This window comes from Cyanistes caeruleus, chromosome 1, assembly GCF_971803275.1.
Source record: "Cyanistes caeruleus chromosome 1, bCyaCae1.hap1.1, whole genome shotgun sequence".
Taxonomy (NCBI): domain Eukaryota; kingdom Metazoa; phylum Chordata; class Aves; order Passeriformes; family Paridae; genus Cyanistes; species Cyanistes caeruleus.
The window spans coordinates 31970881-31994412 of NC_141701.1; the positions used below are offsets into that span (position 1 = coordinate 31970881).

At 38.0% G+C, this 23532-nt stretch overlaps 1 protein-coding gene across 4 annotated transcripts in view; it reads left to right on the forward strand.

The window, feature by feature from the left end:
* JPH1 (junctophilin 1) overlaps window positions 1-23532 on the forward strand; it is an 83242-nt gene that overhangs the window by 50709 nt on the left and 9001 nt on the right. For all 4 annotated transcript variants that reach the window (XM_086884456.1, XM_086884448.1, XM_086884464.1 and 1 more), the window contains exons 3-4: window positions 4607-4725; window positions 21538-22199. In XM_086884456.1, coding sequence (XP_086740582.1) covers window positions 4607-4725; window positions 21538-22199 — 781 coding nt within the window. The remainder of the gene's footprint in view (window positions 1-4606; window positions 4726-21537; window positions 22200-23532) is intronic.

A 23532-nucleotide genomic window follows, 5' to 3' on the forward strand; every position in this document is an offset into this window, starting at 1 on the left:
TTGTAAATATTACTAGTTTAGGATAATGTAATAAAAGCATAATTCTGTGTCATATATTTGGCAAATGTAAAGAAAAATTGTTTTTATAATTTTAAGAAATAGAAAGCAAGCTCCTGGAAAGCTTTATGTTGGATTCAATGTGTTTAATAAAATCTGAAAAATGAAACAAAGTAAACATATGCTGCTTACATTTTTAGTTGACTGTGAGTGAGGCAGCATTACAAGTGCGTTGAAGGATACCATAGAAATACAAACTAATCTGGAGGGTAATGAACAGTTCTAAATGGGTTTTAAATTTAGATGAATGTTGCATAATGCATTCCAGGCACATGGCATTATATATAAGCATTGTTGCTGCAGAAAAGGAGATAATATTGTTTAAGCTCTCTTCAAGGATCAGCACTCCTCCTTCAAGTTATTTTTCATACATAAATAGATAGAAATCTGACCATAGTAGTGCTGAAAGAGGAGCTGCTAGAAGCTGTTAGAAGCCTCTGGCTCTGTGTTTATAATTTTTGTGTGTAGTTAATATGATGTGTTCCTGTTTACCTACCTGAAAAGAAAGATATCAGTAGTAATACTAGTTGTCCCACAGTCTAGAAAACTTAGACTGCTCTGAAAAACCAGACCCTGGTATGCAGTTTCTCAGGTTTTCAGTCAGGCCTTGGTCCCCCAGCCCTCACTCGCTGGTCACAGAGACTGGTGTCTGCCAGGTATCTGCAGGGACTTCACATGCTGCCCTGTGGTACCAGGACTCCCTATGAGCTATAGCTACAAATTCCTTTTTAATGTAAGTACAGTTTGATTCCTGCCAGAGCTACAACTTAATTTGAAGCCCCAGTCTTCACTGAATTTTACCTCTGTGCATTCATTAGTGAAGTGGCAGATTGTCCCTCTAAATATGAGTTGATTTTGGTAAATACTTTAATTTTTATATTCATTTGAAAGCACTCAAGTGTGGAATAGTAATGATAGTCATGATACTTTCCAGGAGAAATACACATATAACCACACAGTAATTCAAAAGTTACTAGCGTGTATTAGGTATTACAGTTGCTGAGAAATAATTTTTACCAAGAACCACCTATTCACTTTAAAAAATCATTAAAGGTCCTTTGCTATGGATTAGAATCTGAATGCAGCATTGCAAAACAGGTTACTTATCTTTCTGTACTGTTTTGCAATCTGTGGATTGCTGCCTTCTTTCCTGCATAATTTCTATTTTGCTGCTGAAACATGAGATCAATCCTTCCTGGAAAAAAACCTACCACAGTCTTTTTCTTGGCTGGGGAGAGGAAAGGAAACTTTTTTTTTTTTTCAAATTTTGCTTTCAAGAGTTCTCATAAAGATCTCTTGTCATAGCAAAGGACATAGAGTTCCCTGGAGAAAAAACATGGCTCTCAAGTATAGATGGTGGTCATTCAGATTCAGTTATGGGTCGTTTTGACATGATATATCATAGACTTCAAATTTATATGAATAATTGCTGATAGCAAACAAAACTTGGAGACCTTACAGTGACAAAATTACCCCTGAAATGAAAGGTAAAGAAAGCTTTCCAAAACTGTGTCAAGCGTAAATGGAGCAAATGGATTCTGTTTCTGCTTGGATTCTGCTTTATAAACATCATCATTCAAAACTAAAACATTTCTCCATAATTTCTGGTAGTACTAGTCTGATAGCGTGCGGGTCACTTCAAGGCAGAATAAAACAAGTACAGACAAAATGTAGTATCAAGCAGCAGTGATTGTAAGCAAGTCATCTGGAAAACATACAGGCAGATCAAAGGTGGAAGTCAGAATAATAAAAAAAAACAGGAAAAGAAACAGCAACAGAAAAAATATTTGAGTCTGACACTTAGAATTAAGTGTGCAAGAAACTAAAAAATTATCTAAGTATGCAGTTGCAAATGGAGATGATAAAATAGACATTGCTGAAGTTCTCCAGTAGAGCATCCAAATGCCAAGGCGATACATAGCAAACAATTGCACGCAGCGCAGAGCCTGCGTTCCCAGGCAGGGCACAGAGCTGCTGTTCTGTGCAGAAGGATCAGCTCTGCCACTTCCTCCTGTCCTTGTCACTTGTGTCGCCGCTCGTCAGCGGCAAAGAGGCTGTCAGGAAAGTGTCTCAGCACAGGCATCTGCACACGCTTCAGTGTGGCTGTCCAAGGCCTGCTCAGGAGCACAAACATGTTTTTGTGCCTTGCCCTCCAGAGCTGGTTAGTTCCTCTGGCAGCATCGTCTCTCGGCGCTGAGGCTCTGCTCCTGCGCCTCACTGCTAGGACAGGCCTTGGCAGTGCTCGCTCCTCTTCTGGACTCCTCACTGAGAGTTCAGAAACAGGCAGAATAGCAGGAAGTGTGAGCTGAAAAAAGAGGTGTGAGATAAGGCAGCCAAGGAAAGCTGTGCTCATTTACCTTCTGTTCCTTTGGCTTCTTCCTGGTGTGACCTGCTCTGCCCAGCTTCATGTGACAAAGTTACACTGCCTTCTTACTCGTGTAAGAACTTACTCTTACCATTTAATTCCTTAACTAATTGATATTGTACTTTTCAACAGAATGTCTGTTTTGCTTCTTGTATATAATAATGTAGAAAATTCATAGGCATCAACAAATAAATGAATGTATTATCCTGGCAGTATGTTTTCCTGGTTATTTAGTATATCAACTTCTAAAATGTCTGTCTTAGCAGTAGCTATAGTATTAGACTATTTTTATATGGGAGTAGTCTGGTTGTTCTTTCATCACAAAAAGATGATCAGTGTCTAGTTTATCTATGAGCAGACTACATTATTGTCTCACAAAACAATGTCCCAGTGCTAGGATTGCTTCATTAAGTTTATGCTACATAGACATAATTATGCAGGAGCTAAGAATAGCTTATCTAATTGAAAATAATGATCATAGAGAAAGAACGGGTTTGATTACTGTTACTAGGCAAGCACATACCGTGCACCCATTCATGAACTGCACAGAACACATATGGGATTATACAGTGTATTTGTTTTTATTAACAGTTTCTTTCTCCCCTCCTGAGTACAAAGCCAAGGTGTTACAACTCATTTGCTCATTATCTTTTTTTCTCACAGACTTGGGTGGACCTGCAAGAAGGCAGCATAAGCTAATATTTATCCAGTAAATTATGACAAGCTAAGCTTTGAAAGAACATTCAACATTTATCCCCACACACATTTTAGGGAGGATGTAACTTAAATAAATCTTCTCCAGGCACCACAGATGAAACTGTCTATGTGGTTTTTTTATGTCTGTGTTTATACTAGTACCCTACGGGATTAAACATCCTTTTAGAAATGCAAAGTCTGCCATACTGTTAATCTCTTGATGCTCATTCTGGTTAATGCTAACATTTAATTCTTCTTTTGTCTAAAATACATCAAACCCTTCTTTATGTCTTTAAAATAAAACTGAATTTTTACAGTGAAGTTGTTAGAAATCTTCAATTATTTAATTGCTATTCGTTGCTATTACCAGGCGCACAGGATAAAATTTGGTGCTGTTGTTAACTAATTCTTTTCTTACTTCTGTGTCAGTTTTCTACTAGAATGTTATGAGAAAAATGATGAGAGCATGAACTTTAACATATTTGTTATAGAAACTTTGGTGATATCTTTAGAGTCTCAAAATATTCTGCTGGTTTGCCATGTTTAGCTTGCCTCTGTTCTAACGAGCCATTTCATAGCTCTAGGCTGTGTGCCTATGCTGTGAAGGCACAGAGAGATCACTGCCATCAGGAGTTTTTAAACAGATGACTGTTTGGAAAATGAAGTGGTGGGGGAAGACGGGACAAGCAGTGATGGAAACCTGCAGTAACACAGCTATCAGTCTGTAGTCTGGAATCAGAGACCTTTGCACAAGCTGTTCTTGGGGGGTTTTTGAGAAATAGCAAGAGGGAAATAGTAGGAGTGGAGTGTAGATTACTTTACCAAAGTATTCCATATTGTTATGTTGATTACAGAAAAGCTGCCTTTTCGGATTGTTTTTGTATTTGAAATTGAGTTACAAGAATTTAGGACAATTAAGTCCCCATTTCTACAAATGCCTATTGAAGTGTTAAACACATTTTCTAAGCTATATTCCTTACCAACATGATCTGATTGTGGAAGACATTTCAGGAATTTTTACATGGCACCCAGCATTGACCCAGCATTAACTTTTAAACGTGGTAAAGGTAGTAGCTTTCCTCAGTCTCTTTGAACACCATGTGTCCTGAAATTCCAGAGCCCTGTTTAGGAGTCACGGTGGTGGCCCAGTCTGACCTTCTATACACATTCTGGTAACACGTAAATAAATCTTAATCCCATGTTTCTGTCAGATACTGTTCTTTCCTTCTATGTAGAAATTTTAATTACAAGCTTGGGCTGTAAATTGTGTTCCTGAAAGTAAATATGATCCAAGGATGAACAGCACTGACGAGCTGAGAGGAATAGTGATTTGGTCCTGAAATACTTCACTGATTTGCAATTCCTCACAACAATTTGTCCTAAGACTATATAGGATAGTGTATGATAGCTGAGGTCCTTTGCTCTCACATGCTTGATGCAACTGATAAAAGACTCCTCTGCATATAAACTGTTTTCTGCTTTGTACAGAACCGCACATGCAAGAGCTAAAGCTGATGCTGCGGATCAGGCTGCTCAGGCTGCTCGCCAGGAATGTGATATTGCAAGAGCAGTTGCCAGAGAACTGTCACCAAATTTCTACCAACCAGGTAATTGTAGATTGGGGTTTTATGTGGCTACTTGTTTTATTGCAGTGAAAAAATTTTTTTGTAGTTGAAGTGTTGATTCCATCTTGAATGTTATCTTTTATACAGAAATAAGTCATGTGTATGTCATGAAGAGTGTACATTACTCTCAAGGAGATTTTATTTTCCATTTTTAATAATTTGGTGACTTTTTCTTTGGATGAAAAGAGTTGTGTGTTGAAAAGTCAGTATCAAGCATATAACTTCACCTCAGATTAATAATTTATTCAGGACAGTATCAAAGACAGACTTCAGCAATCATAAATCAACAGAAAATTTGATTAATTCTGTAATGTGTTTATTAGTGGGAAGATCTATAGCTTTTTTACTGTCCGGTGGAATTCCTGACAGTCTTGGTTAGCTAAGGTCTGAATTTTGGACAATGTTTTACCATTAGATATACATAACCTGTAAGGGAATCTTCCTCTGTTGTGCCTGGGGTGCTCTGTAGAACATGAGTCCCATATTCATGATGGCATAGAATTAAGTCTGTCTCACTTACATCAGCACTGCAGTTCATTTTCATCTGTCACAGGGTTTGGAAAGCTGCTGTAGGAGTAAGGAAAGCTGGTTTTGCTTTGTTTTTTTGCTCTCTTTCCATGAGGTTCATATTTCTGTGTACTGCTCTTTAGCTTAAAATTGGATAGATAAAATGAGATTCCATTTACCATTTCTTCTTTTCATGCCTGCCCTTTCTTTCACCTGTCAAATTGAGTTGAGTCATATCTTGTAATTACTTTTCAAGGATCTGCCTGTACTCGCATGCTAATACAGATTATAGCCCTGAGATTCATTTTCACTTTCTGTCATTTTCTGCTTGTCCTTGTTTCAGACACAAACTTAACTTAACTTAATTGCACCCATATAGTGAATGCAGGCTACAATGACCCACCAAAGCAAAGAACAACATTCTGCAGCATTTTCTAAAAACACAACTATTTACTTCAATTTTTAGTTCAAGTGGTCACTATATATAACTTGTTACTAAACCTTTACTGTCAGTTACCTTATAGAATACTTGGGTTTTTTTCTTTATTCATAAGTATTTGGTTGTAGAGAGAGAATGTGCATTGCCATTGGGGGGATTGGGAACCTCTTTTTGTATTCATTTAGTGCCTAAGTCAAGAATTGTTCACCTGATTGGAATTCTCATTCCCTTTACCAGTCTTGCAGATTTTCTTTGCACACATCCTTGATACAAATTCATCTTTTTTGAACATGGCAGTCCAGAACTGTTGGCTAAACTCAACAGAACTATTTCCAGTAGTAAGACTTTACTAGCTTTTAAACAGTATAAATATGTAATTTCCACTGTTGGGAATTAATCTCAGTACTACCTCTCCTGTGGATTTATATTATTGGCCCATACATACTCCAGTCTTTTACATTTTTCATTATGTTATTCTCCACCAGATGAAGAAATCCCAGTTTACAGCACCAGGCCATCAGATTTGCCATTCTTAAGTTAAGAAGTGATAACCCTAACCGTGCAAAGAATTGAAGCATTTGTAAAGAAACTATTTGAAGGCTGCCAAACCCTTCAAATACTCAAAATTTACTCAAATTGCTAGAGTACTTGAGTAAAAATGCCAACATCTGACAGTGTGAAAATTGACACCAAGGAATCACTCAGATAAGGAATTTCTCAGGTGTCTTTTTACTCCCTGCCACAGGAATTGAGGTAGCATTTCTAACAAATCAGCTGAGATATGGGAGAGAAGGTGTGGGCTCTTATTGTCCTCTCATTTTAAACTTTTATTCTATTTACAGAAGAGGGGAGTTTGTATCCTTTCCCCAAGAGCAGCTGAATATGTGTGGAATGACACAGCAAAGCATTTCTCACAGTTTACTTAGTGTGTTCTCTTCATAGAAACATCTCTCAGCTAGCCCCTATCAAAAGATAAATACCTTTTCTGGACTCTAAATTTTGAATTCTCTAATTGTTTCCAAGATAGTCAAATACAGCATATTTGTATACATTTGAAAAAAAATCTGTTTTCATTAAGTAAGCAACTTTTAAATGCCAAGATTTTAACTAAATCTCAGTTGTCCCAAATAAACTCCTGCTAACCATCAGGTTCATCTTTGTGATGTCTAAGATGTTTTCCAGGCTTGCTGTACGTGATGCCTTTTTCAGATACACTTTTTCTGTGTGGTACCATTTAACCCACTCACACACATACTTGTTTGTTTAAGCATTTCCCAAGAGTAACTGGACAGTGTTACTGTTAACTTTTGTCATTTATGGTAATAAAACAGATAAATATTTCTAAGTATTTACATTCACTCACACTAACAGAAGTAAATATCTGCTTTTTCAAGTAGCATTTTTCATGTATTTGAATGAAAAGAAGGTAAGTGCTATTGCTTCCTAAAAGCAACTTCTTGGTTTTCTTCTGTTGCTGGAGCTTTTTATTTTTGCAGTATCTGTAAGTGCTGCTAAAAGGTATCAGTAAGTGTTCTGTCTCATTCTCTGAAACTATAGTTTAGTGAAAGCTTTCCATTGTACTAAATTGTCTTGAAAATAGGTTATGATGAGAAAGGGGAATTTTTCTCTTATTTCTTTAAATGCTTAGTATGGTAGGCAAGCATGGTGTCAGCAGTAAATATATGTCACATATCAACATGCCTCTTGAAACAGAGGCAAAAAGAAGTGAAATACAAATACCTCTCTCTCAATAACAGAAACATTCTTTTCTGTCTTAATGAGTGATCTCTGAATTACTTGTAGCCTAAAACCATTTCAATATTTTAAAACCTTTTGATAAAGCTCTTAAATTTCAGGTTCTTAAAAAGCAACTTTCTGGGCCATATAGCCTATTATTACACACAAATTATAATTACAGTGAATATTTATCATTCATTGTACCATAGCAGTTCATACTTCCCAAATACTTTCTCTCATGTTTCACCTTTATGTCCATTAAAGCATTCATCAGAAGCTGCCAAGGGGCTCTACCTTTGTAACACAGTTTAAAAGGAGAAGAAAGCAGTAGGAAGTAAAGTAGTGTCCAGCAGGTAAGAATAATAATGAGGTACCGTAGAAATCTTGAGATGCAGGTCTCCCAGTGATTGATTGCCTTACTATTTGCATATAAGGAAAGCCAAGTATGATTGAAAAGATCAATCACAGAGCCGTGGTGTAAGGACTTCCAAGGTTGCAGAGAGCTGTTTTCCCTGAGTTTGTTCACGCTCTTCTCAGGCAAGACCCTGCTTCTACTCTTGCTGTAGCAGATATTTGGCTACTGATGAATAATTATGATGAATAATTACGAGGATGCGTGTCTTTGCAGAGCTCTACCCACAAGGCTCTACATTTTGTAGATTTAACAAATGTACTCCCTATAGAGGCCATACTTTACTGGCCTTTTTATCAACAAATCAAACAAATTTTGAGAAATCCCAGCTCCGACCTGTTTGTTTCCTCCAGGCATCACTAAACTTGTGGATGTGTCAAAAGAGAGCACACCAGGACAGGAAACAAATGAAACCTGAGTCATAACCTCATTCGAGGGAGTCATCCAGGGACAGTTTGAGATTTGTCTTTGCTTAGAGAAAAAAAATAAGTGCTGTTTTGTGCCTCTTGTTAAAACCTAGAGAACAAGTGACTGATGGGAATACTGTATCAAAGGTGTAGCAGAAAAGAAAGGTTTTTGGCACTCAGTAGATAGGGGGAATATTGTTCCACTCTTTCACAAGGTTAGTGGATGCTTTGACTGACACATTCATTCTAAATTTGCAGACCATCTTTAGGATGTGGTCTTGTAAACGCACTATCAGGAGGTAAACTGAAGTATGGACTTGCACAGACTGGGCAGCTAAGCCATAATTGTCTGTGTGCATATATATCCTGCAGCAAATGGATGCTGCTCTTTCATTCAGTTTGAATGAATAACATTTAATTAAATGAAAAAGGGTACAGCTACTTTGCTGCAGGGTAGGAGCAGTCTGGGCACTTTACCATACAGCAGTTAAGGTCTGGAAATTCAGATCTGAATTGTTTTCTGGCAGATTATTTTTCAGGCCAACCAGCTGCCATATGAACATACGTGGATCACCAAAACAATACATCCAGTCTTTGACATGGCTAAACAAGGCATGAGAGCAGTCAAGGAGCAGTTCATAAATAAAAGCTGCCCAAGTTTAGAGATGGACAGAATTTCTTTATCTTAAATACATGAGCAAAGACTTTCTAATGATAAGAATAAGAATTTGGCAGGGTTTACTAGTATTTTTTTACTATAAGATTTGGTTACTGTTAAAGCTTCAATATTAACCTGCTGAACATTACTAGTTTCAGAAATAAGCATTTTAAATTTATTACAAAGCAATTTGTAATGCCCTCTAAAGAGGCCTTAAAGAGGAACTGTGGTTTACATTCTCTTTTGACCAGTGGTAGATGTCTGTAGCTTAAGAAAAAAAAACATCCTTCCCATCTTCCTCTTCTCTGCCATCACCACCTCCTCGAGTTCTCAAAATGCAAACTCCATATGGACAGGAAAGAGAGATTTCTGGCTGATGCTAATTAACTGGAATGTCCTGGCTAAATGCATGTGGGCCAGACCAGATAGTTTTATTTAAAAAGCCAATTACAATGAGCATTTCGCCTGATTAAAGTTACCAGCCATGCCATCAGTTTGTGCCTTAAAGCATACGGAAGCTCGCTCGTTATTCTTAGTCATACAAGAGCCTGTTCATTTTCTGAATTTATTCTACATATGACTTCATCATCCTCACAGATCTGTTATTGGGTTTCTTGCTGTGCCATTTTTTCTCTACAGTTTGTTGCTTCTATTCTCTTTCTATAGAACTCTGGAGAAGCCAGAGCCTATAGACATATCCTAATGCACTTCTGTGTGCATTACTTTGTATCCAGTAGTCAAAGAGAGAACGTGCATTAAAAGAAAAGATGCCAATTTCAAGCTCTGTTCTTGTTTTTCCCTTTCTTTGTATCAGTCATGTCATACCAGTCTTCACAAGATGACTTCCAGATTTATCACCTGTCTCACTAAGCCCTAGGTACATGTGCCCCCACCCTTCCACATCTTCCCTACTGCCCAGTGTGACGGCCATCCAGCTTGCTGGGAGTCTGCATCCATCCTGCTGCACTGCCTAACACACCTGCTCAGCCCACTCCTCAGTGTTCCTGCAGTGCATCTGGGACAGAAGAGCATGCTTGGGAGAAGGCAAAGCAAAGAGAGTTCACAAAAGCGTAGCCTTAATTCTTCAGGATGCTCTCTCAATCTCTCCAAGAAACTTTTGAGTCACATAATAAAATTATTTGCTTAGGAAAAAATATGCCTAATTAGTTTTGAGCAAATTAACTTTTAAAACTAATAACAGAGAACCAGTTTCCTGTAGAGAGATAAAGCTGTTACAATCACTGTAATTTTCACAGACTTGCATAAGTAGTGAGCTAGTTAATTTGCATCCAGATGAAATTTGTGGTTGCTTAGTAAAGGCTGCAGGATCTGACTATGAAACTAGTTAGAAGCCTGGACTAACTTCAGTGCTGTCTCAGCTGTGTTGCTACCTTGAAGTAACTCTTCAAATTCTAGCCTAGCTGTACATATCTAATCTGGCACTATGGGAGTGTTAATTACAGGTGTAGTCTGAGAGAAAGAGGTCAGTGTTTCCTTTCTCCTGTAAAAAATCATTCATTTGCTCTGAAAAAGAACCATTCCTTCCAGGACCCTGTTGGCCTGCTCCAGTGAATTTCTATATTGGTCTGTCATGGTGTCCAGCCAAGGACAAGATGAAGTAGGGTCTATCACATGGGAGTATTATCACAGTGTCAAAATTTCCATTATAAATCCTATTTATATCCGCGTCATAAATATTTGTTCCATGTTGAAATTCAGCTAACAAAGAACTGAGAACTTTCCTTACCGTGCTAATTTTCAGCCGAGTATAGTGATCTCTTTTGAAAGGATTTTATCATACTAGTGGAGATTTCAATTATGTTTAAAAGCTTGGGTTTCTCCTGTTACAGTTTTAACATGTGATGTGTGGACCATTAGAGAAAACTAATCTTTGTAGCTGCAATCTGTGTTTGTCAAGGCCACAGAAACAGATGGCTAATATACATGACCTTTTATTCCAAGAAAGTGTGCAAAATTTAAGGCTTACTTTAAATTAGAGAGACTCTAGGGAAATACCTAAAAAAGAAAAATCTAATTCATATTATAGACCTGAGTAATGTAATATTCAGTATGATGTGGAAGACCATGTTGAGAATTTGGAGAAGATGAAGATTTCTGCCTATTAGTTCAGTAATAGTTATTCATTCGGATCATTATCTGAGCAGGAGTAAAACCTGGAACTGCAACACAGCCAGAATGGAATTGGTAGTTTTTGTATGGTGAAATTAAACAGGATGATGATTGTAAAAGCAAGGTAGAGAGCCCAAGAACAGAATAATTGAAGGTTATTTTCCTCGAAACTATGGTTTAAAAATGAAAGAAAAATATGGGTGAATTAAAATGATAAATCATAGATATTAACAGATGAAAATTGTTCCAGAAGAGGAGAATGGTCACCTGTGTCAAAGGAGGGTAAGAGTGGAGTACTGATACTGAAATGTGACTAAGAAAATCACAGAAGCTCCTCAAGAAGTATCAGATGAAGAGCAGAAAGTGTTTTGTCAGAGGTAGTTGCCAAACTGAAGAGTATGGGATAGATTTGGAGGAAAGGAACAGTAAATGGATATTGCAAACTTAGACTTTAGAAATGAGAACTTAGAGCACTAGTGTGAAAGGGAAGAAATTACACCATGTGAGGTCAGAAGGGTAAGTGACATGGTGAGTGGGGTTTCTCTTAAAATAAAAAAGAGCAAGAACATACTGGAAAGAAGTCAGATTTGGATGCAAGACTAAGCAGCTCACATACCCTAGTTTTATCAGAATTAAATTGATTGTTGTATTTCTCCAGTTCTGGCATTTGCAGTGCAGCAGTCACTTCAGGCTCTTATACTTTATAATTAATTTCAGTGCTAGATACAAGAAATTAATTTTGCTGGAAGTGTACAGCTTAGTGAGTACTGTTTTTGAAAAATACTGGATTAACTCTCAACCCTCCGAGCAAATTCATAGAGAGAGTTGTTTCAAAAGCAGTAAATTTTGAGTCCCTTTATTTTAATCCTGATTCTGCATCTTTCAAGTCCATAATTTCAGGTGTTTTTTCTATCAACACAAGGCAATAAAGGAGATTTCTAAAAAAATTAAGTCTGGCATCATATCATATAAGCATGAATCCCTTAGAAATATGTGGAGTTTTAATTAAAAGCAATAGTGCATCTCTAGATCTGCAGAATCAGTGGAGTCTGAAACTGTCTAGTTATTTCCATGTTGTTTTACCTGTCTTTACATCTGTATATTCAAAAGTAACATTGGTTGTTTGCTGACATACGTGTATTTACTGTCTTCCCAGTTTTGAGCCTTTTTGGAACATATTCCACAGGCATAAGAAGTGCTGATGACTACAGCCCAAGTCCTGAGTGCATATCAAGGCTCTGCTTTTTTCTGTAGTGCAAGAACAGAAGAGTGTTCTCAGAAAAACAGGGACTGTCTCTTTATGAAACAAGTATTTTAAAAGAGGCAAAAGTTAGAAGGGCTTTGGCAAAAAATTCACTTGGCTATTGAATTTACTAAAAACCGTTTCTTAAGACAGGCTGACAGACTTGGCCAGTTGGAGAGCAGACATGAACCTGCTCCTGTTGAGGTCGGTTGCCAAACTCCCATGGAGCAGGATGGTAGCCATGCACTTGAAATGTGATAAGAGAAGTAGCTAATACCCTTCCAGGGTGTATTTACAGAAGCATGTCATGGAGAATGGTCCCTTCTCTGCATGATCCCAGTGACACAGAGTCTGAAATACTGTGTAGAAATTTGGGGATCATCATGTCAGAAAGATCTAGACACCCTGGGAGAAATGTAAAGAAGTGAGAGTTCTACTGAGTAAAGACAGCTATTATGCCACATTAACAGTCTCTTTCTATATTTAAAATTCATCTTCTCAGAGAATATTGCAGTTGCAATGAGCATAGGATTACAGCCTTTCACTTCTGCCCATCCTTTAGGAGCTTAAAAAACACTAGTTTTGCAGTTAACAGCTGCCCAAGTGCAGTTTGGATGAAGTAAAGTACTCTCTAGGTTTTCTGTGAAAAAGCTAAAATTTACCTTCTGTTATCGCCTGTTAAGCAGCCTGCAGGCTTAGAAGCATTCAAGTAGATTATAGTGCATGTGTTATTTAGCTGGGATAATTCACATTAAATACAATGTGTGTCTATTATCTATCCTGGAAAAATGAAGCCTGTCCTAGATACAGCAGTCACATGCATCACCATGTAATCTTGACAGATATTTCTTTGAAGTTCTGTCAGTATTCATCAACAGAAAGGTAGGATAAGTAAAGCAAGTTGTAATTAAAATTTCTGGTCACGAGCAGTTTCTGTGTCCAAAAGCTGATGTGCCAGTGAGGTGTTAGAGGTGGTTGTGCAGCACTCATAGTGCCTTCTTCCAGGTGAGATAAATTTGTTACCTTTTTCTGATGGTATTGAATCCAGAAGTATAAAGGCTCACACATTGCTATGCAGTTAGGAAATGTTGCCCTGTTTTGGAAATACCACATCTACTTCAGTCACCTGCTAAAGCAGTTACAGGAATGGCAGAGATTAGATACATAGTCTGAATAAATTCATTGTTCTTGGTGCTGACTCCAGGCACTTTTTGAAATTCATTAGTGTAGTCTTTCCTAACTTCAGATCATTCATTGTGCATATATCTACACTTCAGTGGTGCATTTATAAATGTTTAGAGGAAGAAAATCTTACTTTTAGGGATTCTTTCTTCCTTAATGATTCTTTAGTTATTGGATAACACAAAAATGAAAGTGACAAAAACACTGTTTAGGTTCTGTATGCAGGTGTGTTAATGGTAGGGTAACTCAAATTAATTTCAGATTTGGAGGAACTGACAGGGAGAGAAGAGGCAGTCTGGCTTTCGTAGCGGTAGCAAATTGCATTAATATCTGTTTCATCATCCTACTGCTAGACTCACAAGTTTGTGATGTTACCTATGACGTGAATTGTTTGGCTGAGGCCCATTTCCTTTTCTGTTGCCATTGCTGTTGCTGGCAGCTCAAGTGTGCTTGAGTAGACGTTTTGATATTTTCCAAAAGCACTGTGAGATAACATGGTGTCATATGCTTTTCAACAAATACCTGTGTGAAATGCAGAGACACTAGCAGTAAAGTAGTCAGGTCATACCAAGAACTGTAATTGTGCTGTGTCAATATCAAAGCTGAGTAAACACAGAGGCATAAAAACCAGCCTTGAATTTGGCCACAGTGTGTGTGTCTCTGTATGTGGGGTTAGTAAATAAGTAACTCAAGGCTTTTGATCTGAGTCGAGCCTGTGTCAGGAAGCATTTGATACGAGTTTTGAGAAGGCTGTGTCACTTTCATTTTTGTCTAAGTCAGGAAAATAAAAACATTGGCAGATATTTTAAATACAGTAGATACCTATTCTAACAAAACTATGCAGAAGTTGCTTAGGATACTGCACAAAACCATTTCCTGAGCAAGTATCAAGTAGCAACCTTGATATGCAAGAATTTTTGTGTTTGAGGTTCTTCTGAACGAGACACTTGCAATTTCTACCAGTGAATACTTTCTGTAGGTCCTTATCTTTACTTAGCAAGAAGGGAAGGTTGCATTTCAGGTGGCTTTGAAGCCTGCTTGTATTCAGAGATGCTACCTTTTAAAGTTAGTCCTGGGTGGACTAGGACTCCTCGGGGAGATATGTGTATTCTGACTTTCACATTGCTGAATGATGACATGGCTTTGTCAGGTTGTGGCAATGGTTTATCCCCTTATATTCTATCCCTTTGCATTTTTTTCGGTCACGTTGGTAGGACGTGGTTTCAAAGACAGCGGGCTGCCAGATCAAATCAGAACAGTTCCATAAACTAAACACATGTAGGCATCAATCTCCACTATGCTCATGGGTTTAGTGAGTAGCTGCTGGCACGTGCCAGCTTCAGTCTTGCCTCCAGTCCAGCTGGAGAAGGAAGACTACCAGGAATACTGCTTAAGGAATCAGCAATGCTAACAAGAGATTGAGAAGTCCTGAAAGTGCAAGCTGGAAAAAATTTCAGCAAAGGGAAGATGTCTTCAAAGAGAGATGAGTAGGAAATGAGGATTTGCAATTAAGAGTGAATTAAGAAAGATTCTAAATAATAAACATTATATTTTGGAGTATTTTTTGGATTGGGAAAAAAAAAATAAAAATAGACTCCTCTACCTTTTGTTTACATTGTAGTTTGTTTTCCTAAGCAGCCATTGTACTTCCATGCTGATGGTTTAAGTCCAAGAAAAAAAAAAAAAACATTTTAAGGCATCCAAATGGAATTTTAAAATTGATCCAGGAAATAGTTTTTGTTTTTCCTTAGCTAGGGATGCTGTTTAATAGCATTTAAAATGCTGACCATACCTCGCCAAAATGCAGTTGCCATAAGAGGCTGAAAGTAAAATCAGCCATCCAGACTTGGGTGTCTTCTACATCTTACAAGACAGTGTCAACAATCCCATTTCAATTTTTTTTTCTTTTGTGACATCCTTGATTGTTAAGCCTCAGCTAATGTGGTTTTTTATTCTCCAAAGCGTTTTCAAGTACAGTTAAAGAAAGCCATTATTCCAGGTGGCATAACCAACTTCAGATGCAGCTGAAACAGGGCAGCCAGGCCTACATACATGTTTTGAATTAAGGAATTCTTCAATAACTTATCTGTCACTAGGAGTAAGACATTTCTAATGTTGCTGTGCATTGACCCAACCATGAAGGAGCTGCGCTATTCCATGCCCTATTGCTGGATCACTGCATCCATCAGAAGGGTACTGCAGACACCTGGGCTGATAACCTCTTAAAATACCATTAGGAAATCTTCCTCTACCAGGAGTGTGGTCAAACACTGGAACAGGCTTTCCTGGAGAGGTGATTGATGCCTCAGGATTGTCAGTGTTCTAGAGGCATTTGGACAATGCCCTTAATAACAGGCTTTAACTTTTGCTCAGCTCTGAATTGGGCAGGGACTTGGACAAGATAATTGTTCTAAGTCCCTTTCGATGGAAATGTCCTGTTCTACTCATACCTAAGTCAGCAGAAGTGTTCTTTCAGAGCCCTTGGGCTCTTTAGGCACCTTTCCTTACATCCTTTAATTTCTCTATGGCAATAATCTTTAGCCCCTAATTTCCAGACCTATTCAGTCCCCGTTGAGTCTGTCAAACATTACTAAAAACATAACCATATCTCTGCTTCAGTGAGTTCATCAGCACATTTTGCACATGGCATTGCACAGCCCTCCATTCATTTGGGCTGAATTCAAGCCAGCAGCCTAGCACTTAAGGGGCTTTTTTATTCCCTGTTACCAGTATAACCGTCAGAAAATTAAGAACAAAACAGAGGAAGGAAGTACTAATGATATTAATTATAGTTCTTCCCCCACCCTTCGTATCTCCACAATGAAGAAATAATAATAAACCCTGTCTTTCTAGAATTTGCTGAATATAGTTATTTGCACTTCCATAATGACTCACTGAATGACTTCTTTTATGGGATTGATAATTGATTATTTATATTTCTTCACCTGCAGTTACCATCCTGATGAATTCTTCTGTACTGGATGTCTTATCCTGAAAAATCCTAACATAAGGAAGAAAGATCATATATTCATTGATCCTCTGATCGATAACTTGGCTTTTCAAAGTTTTGTTAAGCTCATCAGGAATAGCAAATAAATCGTATTGTGGAACATTGCATATTGTTGCTGACAGTGACACGTTAGAAAACCATCAAAAACATCAGAAGATAAACAAAATTGTTTTCACTGGTTTATTTCATGAACAGTAGATATCAACCTGCAGTACCAACACTGAAGTATACATTTTCCTTTTTTAGTACAGTTCGTTTAAATACAAAAGTCTTAAGCTTTTGCTTTAAGCATATGCTCTGGATTTGTATTAGGGTATAATCTGCAGTAAGAAACTTATTCATCATTTATTATTTCCTTCTCTCTTTGAATTTAGATTTGGTAGATCAGCTCTCAGCTTTTTCAGCAAGAAGACATTTATGGTAGGCAACAAACTTCTGGCCAAAGTGCTGTGTGTAGTTTTGATTACTCAGGAGACTTACACTCCATTCCTAGTTTTGAAGAAGACTTTCTTTGTGTCTTTAGGTTTGTCAAAAATTTAGCAAAGCTTTGAGCATGTTGGTACTTTATTCACAGCTGAGCATTACATTTAGAAAGGTTATTCAGATGAAACCTGTGCTTTGGGTCATTATTTCCTTTTGGGTTAGCTTCCCCATCACTAAAATGCTCTATTGGTATAAGCTTTAGCTTTGTACTTAGAGATTGTGAACTTTTCAGATCAGGAATTCTCTCCTTTTTTTGTTGCAGTGTAGAGTAGCTCAGTAAAAAGAGGCCTCTAATCTTTGCATATAAACTGCAGTGTTCTGGTTGAGTAAGTAACTTTGATTGTGTCACCATTACTCTACAGAAAGTTGTTAAACATTATAGTGAAATGGAGCATCCTTCCACTAACAGTTCATACATGTTAACAAAATTAAGAAGTGAAGTATGTGCTTCACGTTTGGAATTTATCTATAAGCACAACATAAATTTCCTTATAATGATGAAATTATAATATTGTTTCTTATTTGGGTTACTCTTTATAACCCTATTTGTTAACTCTCTATGTAGCACTAAAGACAGGTTACATCACATAACGTGTACTTTAGTTTAAAAAGCAGAATAAGCATATGATTATCTAATAAGTACTTCTAATATATCTTGAAATTTAATCACATCACTTAGCATCAATAGTACTTTAAATATTATATTCTTAAAAGATTATGTTCTGGAGCCTGCATTAGTGGCATTACAATATTTTTTTGCTTTCGTTAGACAAAAAGAATTGTAATATGAAATGCTTATTTTTCCTGAATTGTAAGAATGTTAAGATGTTTATAACATCACTGTTGAAATTGCATGTATGCCTTTTCCCTCACTATCCTAGATGTATTCTGCCATCCCTCTCAAGCTTCAGATTTCATTCTAATCTGATGAGGCAGTAGGTCTCTTCTTAGCCTTTTTGGGAGACGGTGACTGCATTTACAGTGTCCTGCTAGATGACATTTTCAGATGTTCCTTGAGCTGCAATCCTGCAACAGCTCTATGCTGCCAATATGTGTGTCTCTCTAGGCCATGGGGGAAAGCATGTGGCTGTCACCTCTTTAAAAATGGTGTGGCAGAACCAGGGCATCCTTCTCTTCTCATTTACAGGGCTGACCATGCTGTCACATCGCTTACCAGAGCCCTTCCGGGGGGAAAGACATATTACACAAGAACTTCACAAGAAATTCTAGATTTAGAGTAACCATGAATGTGCTTCAACCAAATCAAAGCTTCCCTCACCCCACAGCCATCAATGAAATGCTGTTCAAGGTGACCATCAGATTGTCTGGATGCCTTGCACACATCCACACAGTCCTTCGGCTTTTAGAGGCTATTATCTCCAAATACTGGCTAACTCATGCATTAATGGTGCCATGCATCACAACAGGTGTGTGAGCCAAAACCACCCCATGGCTGACCTTCATTGAATAAAGGTGCATCACTTTTGATCCAGTGGTAGCACAGCCAGCATGTCATCATAAGAAAACACACAGGTTCATCTTATCTTCACTTGGTTAGATAACATTTCTTGGTTCTGCATTCCAGACCAGGTTCTCCTTAGGCACTGAGATGTATCATGTCTAGATCTACTGCCTGCTTGAACTGCAAACTGAAGAACCAGAGTGCTGTGTTTATTTCCTGGTCAGATAATCCCACTTGACCTTTCTCCCACCCACAAATTCTATTCTCTTCCTCATTAAGATCAGCCAGCTAAGAAATGTTACAGGATAGAATGTTAGTGACTCTCTTTACAAATTCCCTTGGCCCTTGTTTCTTTAAACATGTGCTATAGATTGCTCTTGGATGAAGGACTGTAGAGTCATGTCTTTAAGAAAAGGGACAAGGTAAATTCTGCTCTTAGTCCTTAAAAGAGAGTGGGAGTTCTTGCTTAAGTTTTTGCTGCTTGGAGTCAGTGGTTTGCACAGGGGCATAATTCAATTGTATTGGATAGAGTGAACAGATATTTTAAAAGTATTTGGACAATCTCCAGAGGTAATTTCAGCAGAGGGCCAAGAATTTTAGTGTTGGAAAGACTTGCCTGACAAGAGACAAGACTTGCCCTGGAGGCAAGGAATGTATCTCTAATATCTATATGTGATGTACTGGGGGTGGAGGGAGGGCTGCTGTGCTCTGTTAAGGCAGTGGCTGAATGTCTGGTCAGACACCTTCAGATGTTTCTTGGATGCACATTCTCTGGTGGAGCTCAGTGTCACATAGCATCAAATATTACCCAATACCCAGTAAAAGTGTGGCATTGCTAGCCTGTTGAAACTTAGTTTCTTTGGGAAGCTCCAGATTACAGTTTTGTTTTGCTTTAAGGTTTTTTACTTTTCACTCCACAAGTCTCTGGGGAGACAGGGAGAGCTGAGACCATGGTTTCCCTTCTATTTTCAGAAATTATAACAGCTTGGAGGTCTCTTGATGAGAGGGATTTTCCCTGGCCAACTTTGGGAGGCTTTTAGTTGATTGCAGGAAAGGGTGGAGAGGGATGACATTTCTGAGTTCAATTCTGATGTCATTTTTTGATGTTTCCTTATGAAAGTGTCTTCAGTTTGTCAAGTGCTGTCAGATATTAGTAAAATCTTTACCTATATGAGATAGTGCAGAGCTGTCACAGTATGTGAATTTTCAGAATTTAGGGAGCATTGTAAGACTGAAGAGATAGTATTCCAACTGTATGCTTTAACCACAGCAGTCAGGAGCAAGAGCAAGCTAATGTAAATATGGATCTGTCCATAATAAATAATCATTGCAATTTGACAGCTCTGTGGATTTGGCTTAAAGATTAGTCAGAGCTCTTTTAGCTATCCTTTTCTCTTTACACCCCTAATTATATCTAATGTGAAAAGATATGAAAAATAAAGTTTATGCATGTTAAACCCTTCAGCATTACCTTATGTGTCTCAGCGAAGATGGAAGGAAATCCCCGACATGACAGAGAATTTTTTGAATGGCGATCATACCTGTAACTTTATATATGGAAACTCTTAATTTACGTTGTGCTGCCTTTCCTTTTTACCAGGAAGATTATAAAAAGCTGTGAATCAAGCCTCTAGTTCTCTCCCTCTGTGCAGGCTTAACTCCTCAAAACTTCCTCCTCAAATGTCATTTGAGAACAAATCCTGGCTTGTCTGTGTCTTGCCTTCTCTCTTAACAGCTCCCTGTTTCCACCCCTGGTTTTCAGAGATGCCAAAAATGTTGTGATTTTCCTGCTCAAAAGATCTTGCATGCCGAGTAATTCTTCTTCTCAGCAATGCTTACTTACCAGATGACTCAGTAACTTCCAAAAGCTTCATGCTGTTCTTCCTTCCTCTCATCTTCGCACTGCGCAGATATGCATATGCTTCTGGCATCTGTAAAAACACTGTATCTGCCTAGCACAGTTAGAGCCTCCTTTAAACTCAGAAACAGAAAAATGTGTGCAGACATACTTTTCTGGGCACAGAATTTCTCTATGACTTTAAGCACAGATAAGCCTCACTTAGAGGAGGGTAAAAAGAATCAAAGGGAAGTTGTGGTGCTAGCAAGGATAGAAGTGGAGAAACAGTTGCAAAGTATTTTTCAGAAGCCATTTTTGAAAATACAGGAAGATTGTTGCCAGTTCTTTGTTCGCAGAGCTCCCCAAATTCTTAGGGAAACTGATCCTGGAATCTGAGATGTGACCTCTAGGAGGTAAAATATTACCTATAATGCATACAGATTTACAGCAATTTTGTTTTTTCAGCAATGTTTGCTCAAGTCTTACCATTAAACCATTAAATCTGAGCACCAGAACTTGGAGCAGAGCATGTCAGCCAGTTTCTGTTTATGTTAACAGCTGTATAGACATGCACTTTGATAAGTGAACAGTAGTGAATGTGCATGTGGGTGTTTAGCTGGAATTTGGGGAGAGGATGTTCTTCACACTTGCTGCTCTGTAAGTATTTTCCTGGTGAATGTAAGAGAATTTGTATTCCTGCCTTCTAAGCAGGAATTGTATTAGTGACTAGAATGGTTAACCTGAGTCTTCATATGGGAGTGATCGGTTCTGGGAGACAAAGCCGGCATGTGAGAGTTCAAGGCACACATATCTTTATACAAGACAAGCTGATATTCACCCAAAGGAGAAAAAAAAATAATTCAAGCCCTTTTTCCTGTAGCTTATAAGAACAGAAGAGACATTTCATTCTGATGGTTAACTGTCTACATATCAAACAGGTGCTCTGATCATGAGAAGTTAAATCAGTTAGGGTGATCAAGCAAAACATACCTCAAAGCTTGCCTCTCAGAGATGGAATGATAGGTGATGTAAGGTTAGTTAGTCTTCAGTCACTCAAACTTCATTCAGGAGCAGTTTACATACTGCGGCCCTTTGAAAAGCTGAAGATACAGAGTGACTGAGCCAAGTTAACTAGTAGTTCCAACAATTATCAAAAAAGCTACAGTAACTCCAGTGCCTGAGGAATTCGGCGTAAAAAAATTGGGCAGTGCAGTCCAACATCCCAATGAAATAGTTTTACTGTGAACTTTGTTTTGATCTTAATATTTCTATTACACTATTTTTCAGGCCCTGATTATATCAAACAAAAATTTCAAGAAGGAATGGATGCAAAAGAAAAATCTGAAGAAAAAGGTCAGGAGAAACCACCCACCCCAAAAGAGTCACCTCACTTTTATCGAAAAGGTACTACACCCCCTCGAACCCCAGAAGCAAGCCCAAGAAATAGTCCACCTCTTTCTTCTGAGACTTCTCCTTCAAAACAACTGAAAAGGCAAAGCTCCACTTCTGGGGCAAGACTCAATCAAGACAAAAAGCTTTTAGCCACTGAGAATATAACACCCACAACTAACAAGCCTTTATATTCTAAAGCACCGGTGAAAGAGGAAGTAGCTGGGAAACACCAGCCAAAGTTTTCAGCCCAGCACAATCCCAGCAGCACAGAGAATGGGGAGCTGCATGGTCACTACCATGGCTATTATGTAAAAATGAATCCAACAGCGCTTCCACAGGAGCTCAGGGAAGAAGATGAATATGCCAACCCTTCACCATCAACGCTTGCACGGATACCACCCTCTCAGAAGCCAAGCCCTGCTAGATCTGGGGGTAAGCCAGATGCCAAAGAAAACAAGCCTGACATAAAAATTAAGAAAACAGAATTTGCTGCACCAAAGAACCCAGCTAATAATGAGTCACATTCAGCAATGGAGAAAGAAGTAGGAAACAGCTCGGTAAGTACTGCAAGAGACATTTTCTCTTTCACTGCCCTTTTGCCTCTGTGTGCTGAGCTTTGCAACCTAAGCATAGGCAAAGCTCACTTCTGACAAATCTTAATCTGGATACAGTCTGCTAGGTAAAACCCACTTCACCTAGAGTGAGGAAGAAATATTCCAGTCTGGAATGAGCAAAGGAGTTTTAAAACTACCCTTTCAGATCAGTGTGAATCTTCATTTCAGTATCATTTAAAAATAATAAAGTTATCAATAGCCACTCAGAAAAGGACTGATGACTTGCATTTCTATTTCGTGTTAGAAAAAAAACTCAGGGTATGAAATTCTGAATCTCTGATGATGATTCTGTGATTCTTGGGCCAAGAGAAATTCAGGAAAGCATTTGTTTTACATCCTAAAGTTAGCCTTTAGTGAATGAAGAGTTCTAGATAATTGTCATAAGGTTTTTCTTTTATAAGCATTGCTTCTTTGAGTCATTTTGGTGGTACTATACAAAATAGTGTGTCATTATTGATGGGATAAACAGAATGACCCATTTAAGGAGATCCAAATAGCCTAGTACTGATTGTAGGCAAAACACTTGAATAATTAACACCAGACTTCATTAATAAAGAATTTAGAATTAAAGAGGGGGAGCAATTTCCAACCAACGTGAATTGTAAATGTTCTTGTCAAACAAGTTTGACATCTTCAGGTGTGAGAGAAGAATCTTAATCTCATCCAAGAAGGTCACTTGATTTGCTTTTACATGGCCATGTATTCTGACAAGGAAACCAGAGTAATTCAAAGGCTAAATGTCACATTAAAATAATTTTTTTAAAACTGAGTGATAGTTCTCAAAAGGTAATTAGAAACCTATCAGTTAATTGATATTATTCTGGCGAGGTCATCCTTGCATTAATTCTGTTACTCTAATCATATTCTTGTTAATGACATACAAGAGGTCATGAGAATATCATCCATGAAGTTTATAAAAGACACAGAGACCTGGAGACTGGTCTATAATGAAGGCAAATATAAGCTCATGCAAACCACCTGCTAAGAAGGCTGAAAGTATAATTATCCATGGCAGCACAGCAAAACATAGTACTGTTTATAAAAGATAATTTATAGAGCCTGGCCATGAAGGATCAGAACTGGAAAAGGTTGATGGATCAGGAGCAATAGAGGCAACTGAACACGAGCTCCCAGTCTGCTGCTGTTGTTCAGAGATGTTAATATAATCCTTAGATTTATCAACAGAAAAGATTAAGCAAGAGTACATGGGAGTCCATTCTGTCTGCTTTTGGCACGGGTGCAACCACTTCTGGGATAAAACAGTGTTCGTAAATCA